This window comes from Petromyzon marinus, chromosome 38, assembly GCF_048934315.1.
Source record: "Petromyzon marinus isolate PM22_M1 ecotype Great Lakes invasive population chromosome 38, UKy_Petmar_22M1.pri1.0, whole genome shotgun sequence".
NCBI classification, from domain to species: Eukaryota; Metazoa; Chordata; class Hyperoartia; order Petromyzontiformes; family Petromyzontidae; genus Petromyzon; species Petromyzon marinus.
Genome location: NC_133704.1, coordinates 3,965,496 through 3,982,718, shown reverse-complemented (window position 1 = coordinate 3,982,718; position 17,223 = coordinate 3,965,496). Strand labels below are relative to the sequence as shown.

The 17,223-nt window shown below is 47.6% G+C and overlaps 1 protein-coding gene across 3 annotated transcripts; it reads left to right on the top strand.

Annotated features, from left to right (window-relative positions):
• Nucleotides 1-5,535: 5,535 nt before the first annotated feature.
• Nucleotides 5,536-17,161, top strand: LOC116950078 (E3 ubiquitin-protein ligase rififylin-like). 3 transcript variants are annotated; one of them, XM_032967512.2, is made up of 8 exons: nucleotides 5,536-5,654; nucleotides 9,596-9,809; nucleotides 10,528-10,662; nucleotides 11,012-11,143; nucleotides 12,065-12,130; nucleotides 12,796-12,988; nucleotides 13,750-13,779; nucleotides 14,485-17,161. In XM_032967512.2, the coding sequence occupies exons 2-8, from the start codon at nucleotides 9,606-9,608 to the stop codon at nucleotides 14,661-14,663; spliced, it is 939 nt and encodes a 312-aa protein (XP_032823403.1). In that variant the 5' UTR covers nucleotides 5,536-5,654; nucleotides 9,596-9,605; the 3' UTR covers nucleotides 14,664-17,161. The 3 variants fall into 3 exon arrangements, with proteins under 3 accessions (XP_032823403.1, XP_032823401.2, XP_032823402.2); XM_032967510.2 differs by having other exon boundaries at nucleotides 11,012-11,215; XM_032967511.2 differs by lacking the exon at nucleotides 13,750-13,779 and having other exon boundaries at nucleotides 11,012-11,215.
• Nucleotides 17,162-17,223: the final 62 nt, after the last annotated feature.

Genomic DNA, 17,223 nt, shown 5'->3' with positions numbered 1-17,223 from the left:
CATCACCCCTCACTCGATCTCATTCCATTGTCACCATCACCCCTCACTCGAACTCATTCCATTGTCACCACCACCCCGACTCGAACTCAACCCATTGTCACCATCACCCCTCACTCGAACTCAACCCATTGTCACCATCACCCGACTCGATCTCATCCCATTGTCACCATCACCCCGACTCGAACTCATCCCATTATCACCACCACCCCGACTCGAACTCATCCCATTGTCACCATCACCCCTCACTCGACCTCAACCCATTGTCACCATCACCTCTCACTCGATCTCATCCCATTGTCACCATCACCCCGACTCGATCTCATTCCATTGTCACCATCACCCCTCACTCGATCTCATCCCATTGTCACCATCACCCCTCACTCGAACTCAACCCATTGTCACCATCACCCCTCACTCGATCTCATCCCATTGTCACCATCACCCCGACTCATACTCATCCCATTGTCACCACCACCCCTCACTTGAACTCAACCCATTGTCACCATCACCCCTCACTCGATCTCATCCCATTGTCACCATCACCCCGACTCGATCTAATCCCATTGTCACCATCACCCTGACTCATACTCATCCCATTGTCACCACCACCCCTCACTTGAACTCAACCCATTGTCACCATCACCCTCACTAGAACTCATCCCATTGTCACCATCACCCCGACTCGAACTCATTCCATTGCCACCATCACCCCTCACTCGAACTCATCCCATTGTCACCATCACCCCTCACTCGAACTCAACCCATTGTCACCATCACCCTGACTCGAACTCATTCCATTGTCACCATCACCCCGACTCGAACTCATTCCATTGTCACCATCACCCCTCACTCGAACTCATTCCATTGTCACCATCACCCCGACTCGAACTCATTCCATTGTCACCATCACCCTGACTCGAACTCAACCCATTGTTACCATCACCCTGACACGAATTCATTCCATTGTCACCACCACCCCGACTCGATCTCATTCCATTGTCACCATCACCCCTCACTCGATCTCATCCCATTGTCACCATCACCCCTCACTCGAACTCATCCCATTGTCACCACCACCCCGACTCGATCTAATCCCATTGTCACCATCACCCTGACTCATACTCATCCCATTGTCACCACCACCCCTCACTTGAACTCAACCCATTGCCACCATCACCCTCACTAGAACTCATCCCATTGTCACCATCACCCCGACTCGAACTCAACGCATTGTCACCATCACCCTGACTCGAACTCATTCCATTGTCACCATCACCCCGACTCGAACTCATTCCATTGTCACCATCACCCTGACTCGAACTCATTCCATTGTCACCATCACCCTGACTCGATCTCATTCCATTTCCACCATCACCCCTCACTCGAACTCATTCCATTGTCACCACCACCCCGACTCGAACTCATTCCATTGTCACCACCACCCCTCACTCGATCTCATACCATTGTCACCATCACCCCTCACTCGATCTCATCCCATTGTCACCATCACCCCGACTCGAACTCATCCCATTGTCACCATCACCCCTCACTCGATCTCATCCCATTGTCACCATCACCCCGACTCGAACTCATCCCATTGTCACCATCACCCTGACTCGACCTCATTCCATTGTCACCATCACCCCTCACTCGATCTCATCCCATTGTCACCATCACCCCGACTCGAACTCATTCAATTGTCACCACCACCCGACTCGAACTCATTCCATTGTCACCATCACCCCTCACTCGAACTCATCCCATTGTCACCATCACCCCGACTCGATCTCATTCCATTGTCACCATCACCCCGACTCGAACTCATCCCATTTTCACCATCACCCCGACTCGAACTCATCCCATTGTCAACATCACCCCGACTCGATCTCATTCCATTGTCACCATCACCCCTCACTCGATCTCATTCCATTGTCACCATCACCCCTCACTCGAACTCATTCCATTGTCACCACCACCCCGACTCGAACTCAACCCATTGTCACCATCACCCCTCACTCGAACTCAACCCATTGTCACCATCACCCGACTCGATCTCATCCCATTGTCACCATCACCCCGACTCGAACTCATCCCATTATCACCACCACCCCGACTCGAACTCATCCCATTGTCACCATCACCCCTCACTCGACCTCAACCCATTGTCACCATCACCTCTCACTCGATCTCATCCCATTGTCACCATCACCCCGACTCGATCTCATTCCATTGTCACCATCACCCCTCACTCGATCTCATCCCATTGTCACCATCACCCCTCACTCGAACTCAACCCATTGTCACCATCACCCCTCACTCGATCTCATCCCATTGTCACCATCACCCCGACTCATACTCATCCCATTGTCACCACCACCCCTCACTTGAACTCAACCCATTGTCACCATCACCCCTCACTCGATCTCATCCCATTGTCACCATCACCCCGACTCGATCTAATCCCATTGTCACCATCACCCTGACTCATACTCATCCCATTGTCACCACCACCCCTCACTTGAACTCAACCCATTGTCACCATCACCCTCACTAGAACTCATCCCATTGTCACCATCACCCCGACTCGAACTCATTCCATTGCCACCATCACCCCTCACTCGAACTCATCCCATTGTCACCATCACCCCTCACTCGAACTCAACCCATTGTCACCATCACCCTGACTCGATCTCATTCCATTGTCACCATCACCCCGACTCGAACTCATTCCATTGTCACCATCACCCCTCACTCGAACTCATTCCATTGTCACCATCACCCCGACTCGAACTCATTCCATTGTCACCATCACCCTGACTCGAACTCATTCCATTGTCACCACCACCCCGACTCGAACTCATTCCATTGTCACCACCACCCCTCACTCGATCTCATCCCATTGTCACCATCACCCCTCACTCGATCTCATCCCATTGTCACCATTACCCCTCACTCGATCTCATTCCATTGCCACCATCACCCCTCACTAGAACTCATTCCATTGTCACCATCACCCTGACTCGAACTCATTCCATTGTCACCACCACCCCTCACTCGATCTCATCCCATTGTCACCATCACTCCTCACTCGATCTCATCCCATTGTCACCACTACCCCTCACTCGATCTCATTCCATTGCCACCATCACCCCTCACTAGAACTCATTCCATTGTCACCATCACCCTGACTCGAACTCATTCCATTGTCACCACCACCCCTCACTCGATCTCATCCCATTGTCACCATCACCCCGACTCGATCTCATCCCATTGTCATCATCACCCTGACTCGAACTCATCCCATTGTCACCATCACCCCGACTCGAACTCATCCCATTGTCACCATCACCCCGACTCGACCTCATCCCATTGTCACCATCACCCTCACTCGAACTCATCCCATTGTCACCATCACCCCGACTCGATCTCATCCCATTGTCACCACCACCCCTCACTCGAACTCAACCCATTGTCACCATCACCCCTCACTCGAACTCATCCCATTGTCACCATCACCTCGACTCGAACTCATCCCATTGTCACCACCACCCCTCCCTCAAACTCAACCCATTCTCACCATCACCCCGACTCGAACTCATTCCATTGTCACCATCACCCCTCACTCGAACTCAACCCATTGTCACCATCACCCTGACTCGAACTCATTCCATTGTCACCATCACCCCGACTCGAACTCATTCCATTGTCACCACCACCCCGACTCGAACTCATTCCATTGTCACCACCACCCCGACTCGAACTCATTCCATTGTCACCATCACCCCTCACTCGAACTCAACCCATTGTCACCATCACCCCGACTCGAACTCATCCCATTGTCACCATCACCCCTCACTCGAACTCAACCCATTGTCACCATCACCCTGACTCGAACTCATTCCATTGTCACCATCACCCCGACTCGAACTCATTCCATTGTCACCATCACCCCTCACTCGAACTCATTCCATTGTCACCATCACCCCGACTCGAACTCATTCCATTGTCACCATCACCCTGACTCGAACTCATTCCATTGTCACCACCACCCCGACTCGAACTCATTCCATTGTCACCACCACCCCTCACTCGATCTCATCCCATTGTCACCATCACCCCTCACTCGATCTCATCCCATTGTCACCACTACCCCTCACTCGATCTCATTCCATTGCCACCATCACCCCTCACTAGAACTCATTCCATTGTCACCATCACCCTGACTCGAACTCATTCCATTGTCACCACCACCCCTCACTCGATCTCATCCCATTGTCACCATCACTCCTCACTCGATCTCATCCCATTGTCACCACTACCCCTCACTCGATCTCATTCCATTGCCACCATCACCCCTCACTAGAACTCATTCCATTGTCACCATCACCCTGACTCGAACTCATTCCATTGTCACCACCACCCCTCACTCGATCTCATCCCATTGTCACCATCACCCCGACTCGATCTCATCCCATTGTCATCATCACCCTGACTCGAACTCATCCCATTGTCACCATCACCCCGACTCGAACTCATCCCATTGTCACCATCACCCCGACTCGAACTCATTCCATTGTCACCACCACCCGACTCGAACTAATCCCATTGTCACCATCACCCCTCACTCGAACTCATCCCATTGTCACCATCACCCCGACTCGATCTCATTCCATTGTCACCATCACCCCGACTCGAACTCATCCCATTGTCACCATCACCCCGACTCGACCTCATCCCATTGTCACCATCACCCTCACTCGAACTCATCCCATTGTCACCATCACCCCGACTCGATCTCATCCCATTGTCACCACCACCCCTCACTCGAACTCAACCCATTGTCACCATCACCCCTCACTCGAACTCATCCCATTGTCACCATCACCTCGACTCGAACTCATCCCATTGTCACCACCACCCCTCCCTCAAACTCAACCCATTCTCACCATCACCCCGACTCGAACTCATTCCATTGTCACCATCACCCCTCACTCGAACTCAACCCATTGTCACCATCACCCTGACTCGAACTCATTCCATTGTCACCATCACCCCGACTCGAACTCATTCCATTGTCACCACCACCCCGACTCGAACTCATTCCATTGTCACCACCACCCCGACTCGAACTCATTCCATTGTCACCATCACCCCTCACTCGAACTCAACCCATTGTCACCATCACCCCGACTCGAACTCATTCCATTGTCACCACCACCCCGACTCGAACTCATTCCATTGTCACCATCACCCCGACTCGAACTCATCCCATTGTCACCATCACCCCGACTCGAACTCATTCCATTGTCACCACCACCCCGACTCGAACTCATTCCATTGTCACCATCACCCCGACTCGAACTCATCCCATTGTCACCATCACCCCGACTCGAACTCATCCCATTGTCACCATCACCCCGACTCGAACTCATCCCATTGTCACCATCACCCCGACTCGAACTCATCCCATTGTCACCATCACTCCGACTCGATCTCATTCCATTGTCATCCCCCCCCGCAACCCCCCCGCACCCCCCCCCCAAACCTCACGCCCCGCGTGACGTCACGCCGCGGGGTTTTCCTGCTGGAGGCCACCGCCACCGCCGCCTCTCCTCCGTCTCTGTCCTCGAACGCCTCTCGCTCCGCGGCTCCAGGTGAGAGGCAGTGTGGGCACCCGCCAAACCCTGCACCACCACCACCAGCACCACCAGCGGCAACACAATAATCAAGAGCAACCACGACGAATGACGGCGTTTGGCGACGGTGGTGGTTGGTGGTGGTGGTGGTGAAGGAGCCGTAGAGACGAAGCGGCCTAGCCGAGGCCCCGGGCCTGCAGACGAGGAAGTTGACGCGGCGAGAATCTAAACACGAACGCGGTAGCGGTTAAAGGTGGTGGTTATTGTGATTGTTGTGATTGTCGTGGTGGTCGTGATTGTCGTGGTTATTGTGGTGGTTATGATTGTTGTGGTGGTTGTGATTCTCGTGGTTATTGTGGTTCTTGTGATTGTTGTGGTGGTCGTGATTGTCGTGGTTATTGTGGTTATGATTGTTGTGGTGGTTGTGATTGTCGTGGTTATTGTGATTGTCGTGGTTGTGATTGTCGTGGTTGTGATTGTCGTGGTGGTTATGATTGTTGTGGTGGTTGTGATTGTCGTGGTGGTTGTGATTGTTGTGATTGTGATTGTCGTGGTGGTTGTGATTGTTGCTGTGGTTGTGATTGTCGTGGTGGTTGTGATTGTCGTGGTTATTGTGATGGTCGTGGTGGTTGTAATTGTCGTGGTGGTTGTAATTGTCGTGGTGGTTGTGATTGTCGTGGTGGTTGTGATTGTTGTGGTGGTTGTGATTGTCGTGGTGGTTGTGATTGTTGTGGTTGTGATTGTTGCTGTGGTTGTTGCGAGGGTTGTGATTGTCGTAGTGGTTGCGATTGTTGTGATTGTGATTGTCGTGGTGGTTGTGATTGTTGCTGTGGTTGTTGCGAGTGTTGTGATTGTTGTGGTTGTGATTGTCTTAGTGGTTGCGATTGTTGTGGTTGAGAAGTTGTGATTGTTGCTGTGGTTGTTGCGATGGTTGTGGAGTTGTGATTGTCGTAGTGGTTGCGAGTGTTGTTGTTGCGATTGTTGTGGTTGTGGGGTTGTGATTGTTGCTGTGGGTGTTGCGAGTGTTTTGATGGTTGTGTGGTTGTTGTTGTTGCGAGTGTTGTGATTGTGGGGTTGTGATTGTATTAGTGGTTGCGATTGTTGTGGTTCAGAAGTTGTGATTGTTGCTGTGGTTGTTGCGAGTGTTGTGATGGTTGTGGAGTTGTGATTGTCGTAGTGGTTGCGAGTGTTGTGGTTGCGATTGTTGTGGGGTTGTGATTGTTGCTGTGGGTGTTGCGACTGTTTTTATGGTTGTGTGGCTGTTGCGGGTTTTGTGATGGTTGTGGTTCTGGGGTTGTGATTGCTGCTGTGGTTGTGAGTGTTTTGATGGTTGTGTTGTGATTGTTGCTGTGGCTGTTGCGATGGTTATGATTGTGGGGTTGTGTTTGTTGCTGTGGTTGTTGTGACGGTTGGTTTTGTGGTTGCGATTGTCGCTATGGTTGTTGCGAGTGTTGTGATGGTTGTGGGGTTGTGATTGTTCTTGTGGCGTTTGCTGTGGTTCGTCGTGGTCATTGCTGCGATTGTGGTGGTGGTGGTTATTGCCGTGATTCTTGTTGCTGTGGCGCTGATGGTGGTCGTGTTTGGTGTTGTTGCTGTGAATGTTGTGGTTGTGCTGCTTGTTTCTGTCGCGGTTGTTATTGGTGTTGTGATTATTGTTGTGTTTGTTATAGTAGTGTTCGTAGTGATTGTCGGGGTTGTTTCTGCCATTGTAGAGATGTGGTTGTTTATGTTAATGGTATTTTCGTAGTGGTGCTGGTGCTTGTTGCTGTGATTGTGATCCGTTCGATGTGGTGATCGTGTTGTGGCTGTTGCTGTGATTGTTGTTGGGAGTCCCCCCCAGTAGCTACGGGTGTAGTAAGAGGAAGCTTGTACAGGCCATGGAAGCCGTGGTTAGGAGAGAGCAAACGACTCCCAGCATTGTCATCATTTAATAATATATTGGCTGTCTCCTTCAGTTATTGCCTAACGTCTTGCTGTATTCACTGCTTGTTTAAATGATACGTGCCTTTCTCCCTGCGTCACGAACGCCCAACTTCAATAATTATCTATCAACCTGCCTGCTTCACTTATTGTCAACCTGATTCAGTTATCTGCCGAAGGTCTTCTTTCAACAGTGACATGCTTAAAGTGTGTTACCAGTCTTCCCCCGCCGTAAATTATTAACCATTTTGATTACTTCTTTAATTAATGTATTTGCTGTTTAAATAACTCCCTGCTTCTGTTATCTGCCTTCTTGACTTTCATTTATTCCATAGTTCAATTATTATTTGCCTGCTTGTCTGACTCCCTTGTTCAATAACCCCCCCTCCTCACCCATTTTAATTATTGTCAGCTTAAGTCTGTTTAATAAAGCTCTGATCCATTAACTTCCTGCTTCATTTATTACCTTTTCCAGTTAGTATGTTCCTGACTGACTCCCAGTCTGTCTTACTGCCTGCCAAACACAATCACCGATTCTCTCTCTTGACTCCCTGCTCACCTTACATCCATGGTAACTACCTTCCTTTCCACTTCAAATAATACCTACACAATCCTCTTACTCTGCCCGACTCCCTATCAGTATTATTATTTCCAGTCTGACTCCGTGCTTGATGCATCTTCAGTTACTCTGCCTTATTGACAAAATGTTTAACTCTACGGTACTTTCATTACTTCAAACCTAGCTCCCAGTCTGAATTACATCCTACCCCCCAGTCTGAATGACATCCTACCCAATTATGTACCTGACATACTCCCAGCTGGCGGTAGGATCTGGTGCGAGCTGGTTGTGGCAGATCTCTCTAATTTCACCTGTGCCGCACCTGACGCAACAGGAGAACAGGATGCCGCACACAAATTACATCTGCGAATGGGGGGGTTGAAAGCATTAGCTGCAGGCCGTGTAGCCCGAGTGACTGTGGAACTAATCCTCAGCCACGCAGGAAAATGTGTTGTCATCCTGTCTTCTGGTTGTATTCACCATCACCGAAAACACAGGGGAAGCGGCTAGGGGAAGTCCTCAGACACAGCACATCTAAGCCTGCTGTGACGACCGTCTCTGAGTTGGCACGTTAAACAGGACGGTGTATATAGATATCAGATTAATAGTTTATTTCTGTGAAAAACGATTGTACTCGGTGAACTGCACTTGTGTAACATCCAAGGGTATTACTACAACCCGGCCTCAGGCCAGGGTTAAATGTCTTTGGATTTTCCAGTCATTACTGCAGTATTACAGGGGGGTGGTTTTTACCTGAACCTGGCCTTCACCAAGACTCGGGCTTCACGAATTACGTGCCAAGCCGTCCGCTTCCTGTGGTGGAAATTGTGGTCAAACTAAGCGGGCTAATAGAGTAATAGAGCCCAGGGAAACCATACAGTGGTGTTAATCGGAATGATCAGGACGATGCGAAACCACATACGTGAGAACTTAATCCACACCAGCTCACATTGGAGAGAACGCCAGAGTTGCGCTTTTTTCCTGGGCACTGTGAGACGTCTATCATAACCAAAGGTCGGAGTGGAGTGTGGCAGGCCAAATACGCGTACAAAGACAGGACTTTGTTGCTTGTTACCCTGGCAGTAGGAACCCCCACACAATGTGTCGCTGTCAGCTGTGAGACTACATTTATTTTTATTTTTGTTAGGGGAAGCCAATGATAGTGGCTTCTGGTGCAACAGAAGCCAGTGATTATGTTTGTGTGTGTTTTTGTAGTGGTCAGAAATTGCAATTAAGTCATTTTAATTCACTTAAGATTTATGAATAAATTGATAGTATGCGATACAACCGACCGGTATAATGGTATAAACAGGAAGTATAGTTTTGTGGAAACGTTAACCAGTATGAAAGATATAATCGTTTTACTGGTCAGGGAAAAAAACCCGATGGAGTGAATCACACTGCTGTACCGGTGTTAATGTGACAAATTGTGACAACCGTCCTTTGTATTTGCTAAGCGGTAATATGCTTTGTCCGACAGGAGGGCCGAGATGGGAGCATCGTGCTGCGGTCTGCTGGAGGAAGTCATCGACACTCGCTTCCCGTCGGCGCACGTCCGCCCGCACCCCATGAACCGCTCGTCGTCACGCCGCTTTGGGTGCCAGAACCCCATCTTCGCACCTGCGCCAACCGCGCATCCCGCCACCACTCCCCAGCCACCCGGCTGCCGGAGGTGTCGGCAACAAGGCATGCAGGTCAGCCGCGGATAAATTAAGGAAAGGACGTAATAGCGTGGCATGACACCTGTCGATAGTGTGCCAGAAGTGGTGACGGTGAGCGGATAGGTCCCTGGATGGTGTGTACTGGCCAGCGCTTGTATTTGTGTGTGCAATGTACCTGTTGGATGTCCACCATGAATATGGAGCGATTCAATGGACTCATTTGCAGGAGCTAGGTGGATTTTTTGCATTGCAGTACCATGAGAAGATGGTGATGGCTTGGGGAGGGTATTATTCTCATGTGAATTTATGATGACTGATGATGATTATGTACCTGTTAACTGGTACTGCTCCGGGCTGGCAAGAGGCATACGCAGGGTCGTTCCTCATCATGTAATTTGTGTATTTGGGGAGTGGTGGCACAGTGGTTTGCACACCGCATTCCGAACCTCGCGTAACCTGGTTTCCACTTGACCATTCGCTGACAGTGGCAATGGAATATAAAACATATCCTAATTGTCTCAGAAGTTGACTCATCCTTAAGCAATTAATTGCTGTGTGTAAACATCAACACTGGGGAAACAGGTTTCCAGGGGTGTGGTGCTGGCCATGCCAGCCCCTCAATTCGATTTCTGATGCTAATACCCTGTAAGGCTGAATGGGGGGTGATCTGTGATGTTTTTTTGTGTGCGTTGCATATGCAAGTCTTCTATAACTGCTGAATCGAGGGTTTAGTGAAAATCTTTGTGTCCAGCAAGCGTGCACAGACTGCCAGCACTCCTTCTGCAGTGACTGCCTGCAGCAGACGGAAGCGTGCGGGCTACTCTGTCAGACATGCAACCTCCTCTATGCCACCTCCTTCAGCAAGGATAACCTCATGAGGGCAAAGGTTTGACTTCCATCCAGCACACTTGTTATGTAATCACCGAGTTTGTTAACCTGTCAAGTAGGTGAGCACAGAGTAATAATTTTGGTACTTTTAGAAACGTATACATTTTCTGTTGTGTTCACAAACGCGATTTTATCAAGGAAATGTTTATATGCGTTTTTAATGGATGCTGCTACAATAATGCCTTTAAATAACTACGTAATTGATTGATAGTTATGTTTTACAAGCAACAACCAAATCCCATAGTACAGCAGCAAAGGGTACCGTTACATTTGTAAATTAACTGGTTTTTCCAAATGACACAGATGACGAGAGACTTTCTGGCCGTGTGCCCCTGGGCCCTGTATAGGTGAAAGACCTCCGAGATTACCTCTCTCTGCACGGCATCGCCATGGAGACGTGTCGAGAGAAGGAAGAGCTGGTGGAGCTGGTTCTACAGCACCGGCGGCCAGTTGCACCGGTGCCGGCAACAGATGAGCAGGTCACCTCGCCAGTGCGGCAGATGGAGCCAGCCAGCACTCAGCCCTTCATACACGTAGAACCGCAGCCTGAGGTGCCCACCACTACATCCCCAGGATCGTATATAACCATTTTCCACTGCACATCCGAACCGAGTTCAGTACAGGTAGTTTTCCACTGGCTATTTGTCATGCTGAGATGGAACCAAGCTGTGCTACTCTGGCCTGACAAAATATCCATATCTGGCTCGGGGCCACACCGGGCTGGCTCAGGACGGTCCCAGCATGGTCCCAGCATAGGTTTTAAATGTGGAAGACAAGTAATCGGCTCAAGGGCTTGATACATTCACTGGATAGAACCATATTGTCAACCTGAACTATAATTTTGCTTTCCTCTGTTGGAATATTAACAGTGGCAGCTGAAATCATAGGTTGCTTTTGTTTCCATGCCCAAAATATTCCACTGAGTCAGGTGCATTGGATAAACACTTCCCCTGGGAGAGGTGGCTTTGAAATATTTTTTTATAGCGGTAGATCTTGGCTTATGAATACAGGGGGGTTTAACCAAAGAGATTGGATTGGCCATCACTTGTCAATCACACTTTGACCAATTTTTCAAACCAAACTGTGATATTCTGGCCTCACAAGACATTCAATTCTTGCCCAGGGCCACAAGCACGGCTGAGGGTGGAGACAATGATGCATTCATTATATATGACGTCAGTCAATACGCTTTGATGACGATACAGCTTTACCATGTCACATACATGCAACTTGACTTTTTCATTGCCTGTAACATTAGTGGCATAGCTTGGGTTTCTGTAGCGGAAAAATATCCTTTCACCGTATTAGTCGGGGCCGTGCTGAGCCAGGCCATGTGTGGCTGATTTGTACAGTGGAGAAGTGGTATTTCCCTCATGTATCCTGTGAAATGCACTGGGCAGGAGGAGCCTGCGGAGAGGGATGAAGATGCATTGGTGGCAGACATTGATGCAGACGAAGAAACACAGGTGTGTATGTGTATTAGTGAATGTGTTGGGGAGTGTTAGTGTAGTGGTTGGTACACTGTAAGTTCGATTCCTGCTCACCGCCCAACATCGGTGACGAATATCTGAACTGTTCCTGGGCCTCCACGAGGTTGACTCGGCATTGTGGTCTGTAAACATCAGCACTGGGGAGACAAAGGCGGCCTGGTGTGGTGCTGGCCACCCAGTCCCTTGTGCAGTTCTGGCCTTAATAGATGTTTGGTAACAGCACTTGCCTCAATATTCTGTTAAGGCTATATGGGGGATTTGTGCCTTTGTTAGTGGTTTTGAAATTGACTCTAAATACTCATTGGTGTCTTCATATACTAAATTAAAACTGTTCATCTGGAAATGTTCTTGAAATTAAATTTCTCCCAGGGTCCCATGATGTATAGCAGAAGATGTGTAGTCTCCAATGATTATTTACTTAATCTCTCTCGCCTCTATATGTGCTATGAAGAAGTCCATTGTATCTATTTTTTTAAAATTTTACTGCACTGTCGTTGATGAATGTGTTTTGTTATTTGTGCTTATGCACCACTGTGAAGTTAGCATCACAAATTATTTGAATTCGTTTGGAAAACCGGAGTAAGAACATTGATCTCCACCTCTCCCCCCACCCCGCTGCCACTGCGTGTGGCATGGCACAGATGCCGGTGGGCCTGCTGCGCATCTCGCTGTCGGATCTCTCCATGGAGGACGACGCCGCCTCGCTCACGGTGCGCGAGATGAAAACGCTGCTGCGGCGCAACTTTGTCGATTACAAGGGCTGCTGCGAGCGCTGGGAGCTGGAGGAGCGCGTGCGCCGCCTCTACCGTGACACCCGGCAACTCGACAAGACAGGTAATGTCCCCCACGCGCCCCCCCCCCCGTCCTCACTACGACCACCTGAGAGCGTGGACAGACTTGCGGTTTCAGTCGGTGATAACAAAAAAAGGGTCGCGGTGTGACGTGGGCCAAAGTCAAAACACAACCCCCGTAAACCCACTGGATGTCATTGATTTCCCGCTAAACATCATGGGACTTGACTGGCAATTACAGCTGTTTTGGTTGCATATCTGATCTATCCACATCCACCAATCATCCACCTATAGCTTTGGTGGTCACTCATACCACAACCCCAGTAGAAAAACGATGATCCCTGCAGAACTTGATGTTTATTGGAGCGGATAGACATTAATAGGGCTGTTTGCTCATCTCTATGGATTAATATTAAGACTGATTGATCCATTTATTTTAAGTATAAATCAGTGATTGTTGTGGTAATAAAATATTATACTTATAATTTGCCATATTTGAATATTACCTGCCAATTATTCAATTGGAATTAGACACAGCAATTATCGCCCCCCTACTGGCAGACTAATGCCAGTTTGCAGGCCAGGTGCTGAATGACCTTATGCTCAGTGACAGCTGCCAGTGGGGGTGCCCTTTCAAATTTGTGAGATGGAGGCATGCTGTAAAGCATTCTTGAGATGCCCCACTGTATAAAGTGCCATATCAAAAACAAATCCTTATCCTTTACACTGAGGATCACACTTTTGGCCTCATACATAATTCAGCAATTGTACATTAAATGTTTCTTTTTTTATTCTTGGCAACAGAAGCGGGGGAGGTTGGGACTGCAGTGCTAGGTGAGTGGGCTTACGTGCATGACTCTGCTGCTGTAAACAACTGCTGTGACTTTTTTTTTCCTCTGGGCAAATCATGACTGATTGAAATGTCGAATCTTAAGAGGAACACTTGGGTAAATCAGCGTGGTGTTGGTCTCTGTGTCTGCATGTGAATTCTGACCTTGGGACCAAATTGGACGAGGTCATCAGTGATTTCTGTAAATGTGTGCAACAGATCTAGAGGGAGAAATAAAGGTGGTGGTTAAAGTAGTCTGCAAACCTGAAAAAAAATCTGTGCCCCTGTTCATCACGCTAATGAGAAGACATGTAATGATAGTTCTATTAATTCTGCTAATGCATTCGTGCAAGGTACACGCATCAAATTATGCCTGTGAAATTGTTTTCACAAATGAGATATCAAAGGAATGGTATACGTAGGCTAATGGAGCAAACTGTAAAAACAAGACAGAAAAATAAAATATGAGAAATGAGTTGGGGGGGTGGGGGGTGATTGGTTTCATGACTAGTCTGAAGCTTATTCACAAGTCTCTCATTGTCAAGTATTACATAACTCTGCTGTTTGCAGTTTCCATTGCATTGTGAAGAATGTCTCGACTGCATGCCATTTCATCAGATGTCTGGAACAATGCTAACACAAGAAACTTGGGCACTGTGGAAGCCCTGGAAAATGTAACCATGGTTAAAACCGCTGCATCCTTACTCCAGGTTTGACCGGAGGGCCACCGGATGAGAACACCTGCAAAATCTGCATGGATGCACCCATCGACTGCGTGCTGCTCGAGTGCGGCCACATGGTCACGTGCACCAAGTGCGGAAAGCGCATGAGTGAGTGCCCTATCTGCCGGCAGTACGTGGTGCGGGCGGTGCACGTCTTCAGGACCTGAAAGTGCCCATCCTTGGAGTAGTGTATGCGGCAAAGGGCATAAAGAACAGTGTGGGTGGCAATGGAGAAAATACTTTAATGGGCTAAAGTGAAGTGGAAGGGCAGTTGTAGCATTTAGAAAGCCGAGTCCTGACCCATGAACCGTTTCTCCTTGCCATTTTTTAACCACCGTCCATAACATCTGTTTCATGATACATTGTTTAGCTTTCGTTTTTGGAAAATTAATATCGATAAGGTGGTAGAGGCTTGCATTGGATTTTTTTACATTTGTTCGTATATACATTTAATTTGTTTCGCACCGTACGTAGCCAACCATGCTCATCGGAGGTGCGAGGAAAGGACAAACTAATCACAAAAAGCAGTTCTAAATAAATCTGTGAAGGTGAATAACAAGTGTGGGCCTCCACTAGTTTCACATTGGCCAGTTGTTGTGGCACCTACAATTGGACTGAAGCTGGGTGGTGTTTTTTTTTTCCATTTTAATGTCAATGAACATCGAACCCTTGTATATACAGTACCAAGGCTACAATGTCTTATCTATTTGGGAACAGCAGGTGTCTGCCAGCTGCCACATTTCCCACTCTCTGATGACCAATGTAACAGCAATGGTAACGCCTTATCAGAGGGAGCAATTGGGTGCGTTGATCAGGGCAGACATCAGTTGTACAATTCTTTATCTGTAAATGGGAAAACATTTTATAAACCCAGGCAACATGTAACGCAAAAGGTTTACCAAGGAGTAAACCTTGGTGTCCTCTGGAGTAGCACTTGTGTTTCCAGCAAGCCATCTTCTCCAACCGGGGATTTGCAGGCAAAGCTCAAAATATAATCAACCACACTGTAGCATAAACTCAACTTAGTTTTGCTTTAAAAAACCCAAGATGGCGTGTATTTGCCTGCGATTGTGCTCAACTGGAGAACCAGGGTTTAAGCTTGAGTGACGCACTTTAGCCAGAACTGTTTTGTAATGAGCAGCAGTAGAGCCAATGCTTTTGGGTATGTAACCGTGTAAGTTACCATTGAAATCCATGCACCTTATGGTAGTATTACCACTGCTGCATACATGTTGTAATTAAGCCCAATTTGGGGACGAATCATGTATTTATTATTTTCCTAAGAGTTTTTTGTTAAATAAAAGAACGAGGAAAAAATGCTTAATGCCATATTTGCAAGTAATGTTTTGATGACTGTACATAGTTTAGGAATTCAAATGTAAGAAAACTGATAGCTGTATGTAACTTACCCTATAGCAAAGTTTGATGGTTTACAAATGTAATTTGACCTAGGGGCATGCATTGTTCTCAGACTGGGAGGGGGGGGATGCACTGCAGGAAAGTGCTGGAGAGGCTGTGCTTGCACCCCAAAGACAGTAGCAGTACAGCTGGCGACTACCACGAACTGTGGAATCAAGTCTCTTGTGCTGCAGTTACAAAGATTCGTGAACAAAATGAATCTCATTTCTGAAATAAGCCTTAACTGTTTTGAGTAGAGCACCATACATTCAGGCATCTGCAGAAAACGTGTAAAGTACCACAAGGGCAACCCCCATCGTCTTAAATTGTGAAGTCTTCACAGATGCTCTGAAGTTATCAGAATTTAAATGTGTAGTTTTGTTCAATTTCACTTACTGTCACCATTTGTGCTGGTGCCAAATACCACATCGTGTTTTATGGTGTCAAGACGTGCATTTCGCATTACATTTGGCAGAGGCAACCTTATGCAATGAAGAAGCCTTTGCTAAAACTGCGTGTAAAATCAAAGCAAGTGTCCAACACCCAATTAGCAGTAGTCGTGTTAAACATTCTTTAGATTTATCCATTGTATTAACAAGTTAACGAAATAGCATTTTAGATGTGGACTTTAACTCGCGCCCCTGTGACTGGAATATGTAATTGAACTTTATTTTATTTTTGTAGAGTATTGTTCTTGTGAATGTGTAAAGTCAGTTTTGCTCTTGGTGTTTCAAGTTGTATTGCATGTGCAAGGAAATTAATATGTAATTGTTTCGCTACAGCTGTGCATCGGATTTGACTGAAATTATATTTTTTGTTTAACTTTGGCTTGAAAGGCCAGAGTGATGGGCTCGAGCATGCACTGGATCTGCGTGCCTGGTGCTTGTTGCACTGTACATCTGTGCTAAAGATAGCCAAGTGCCAGGCCCTCTCAGTTGTCCCATTGCCCAGTTTAGTATGGTCAAAGCTCGTATGAATTATTGTAAATGCTTAAATCACTACTTGGATCGGGAAAGTGTGGATACCTAACAGGTTCCAGCATCATTTAGTGTCTTCATTGTAAAGCAGAGGTACACTTTTACAATGAAGTGTAAACCGATGCATTTGTTAACTGAAGACTACAGAACTGGCCCCTCGCATACTGGCTTTAAAGTGACCTTACATAAACAGGTGCAAAAAAGCTGCAGGTGATCTATGGTAATTTTGTACATTTTATACAAACATGCATTGTGTAATTTACATTTTAATAAAGGAAACTTGTCCTGTATTGTAATGCATTTCTTTGAATATTCCGATAGTCTTGCAGATTCCAGTAATGCGAACTCAAAA

Excerpts from the sequence above, each read along its gene's own strand:
- LOC116950078 (XM_032967510.2), top strand. The coding sequence starts at position 9,606 with ATGGGAGCATCGTGCTGCGGTCTGCTGGAGGAAGTCATCGACACTCGC. Across the intron at positions 11,216-12,064 it reads ACGTAGAACCGCAGCCTGAG|GAGGAGCCTGCGGAGAGGGA; the intron begins GTGCCCACCACT and ends TGCACTGGGCAG. Across the intron at positions 12,989-13,749 it reads CCGGCAACTCGACAAGACAG|AAGCGGGGGAGGTTGGGACT; the intron begins GTAATGTCCCCC and ends TCTTGGCAACAG.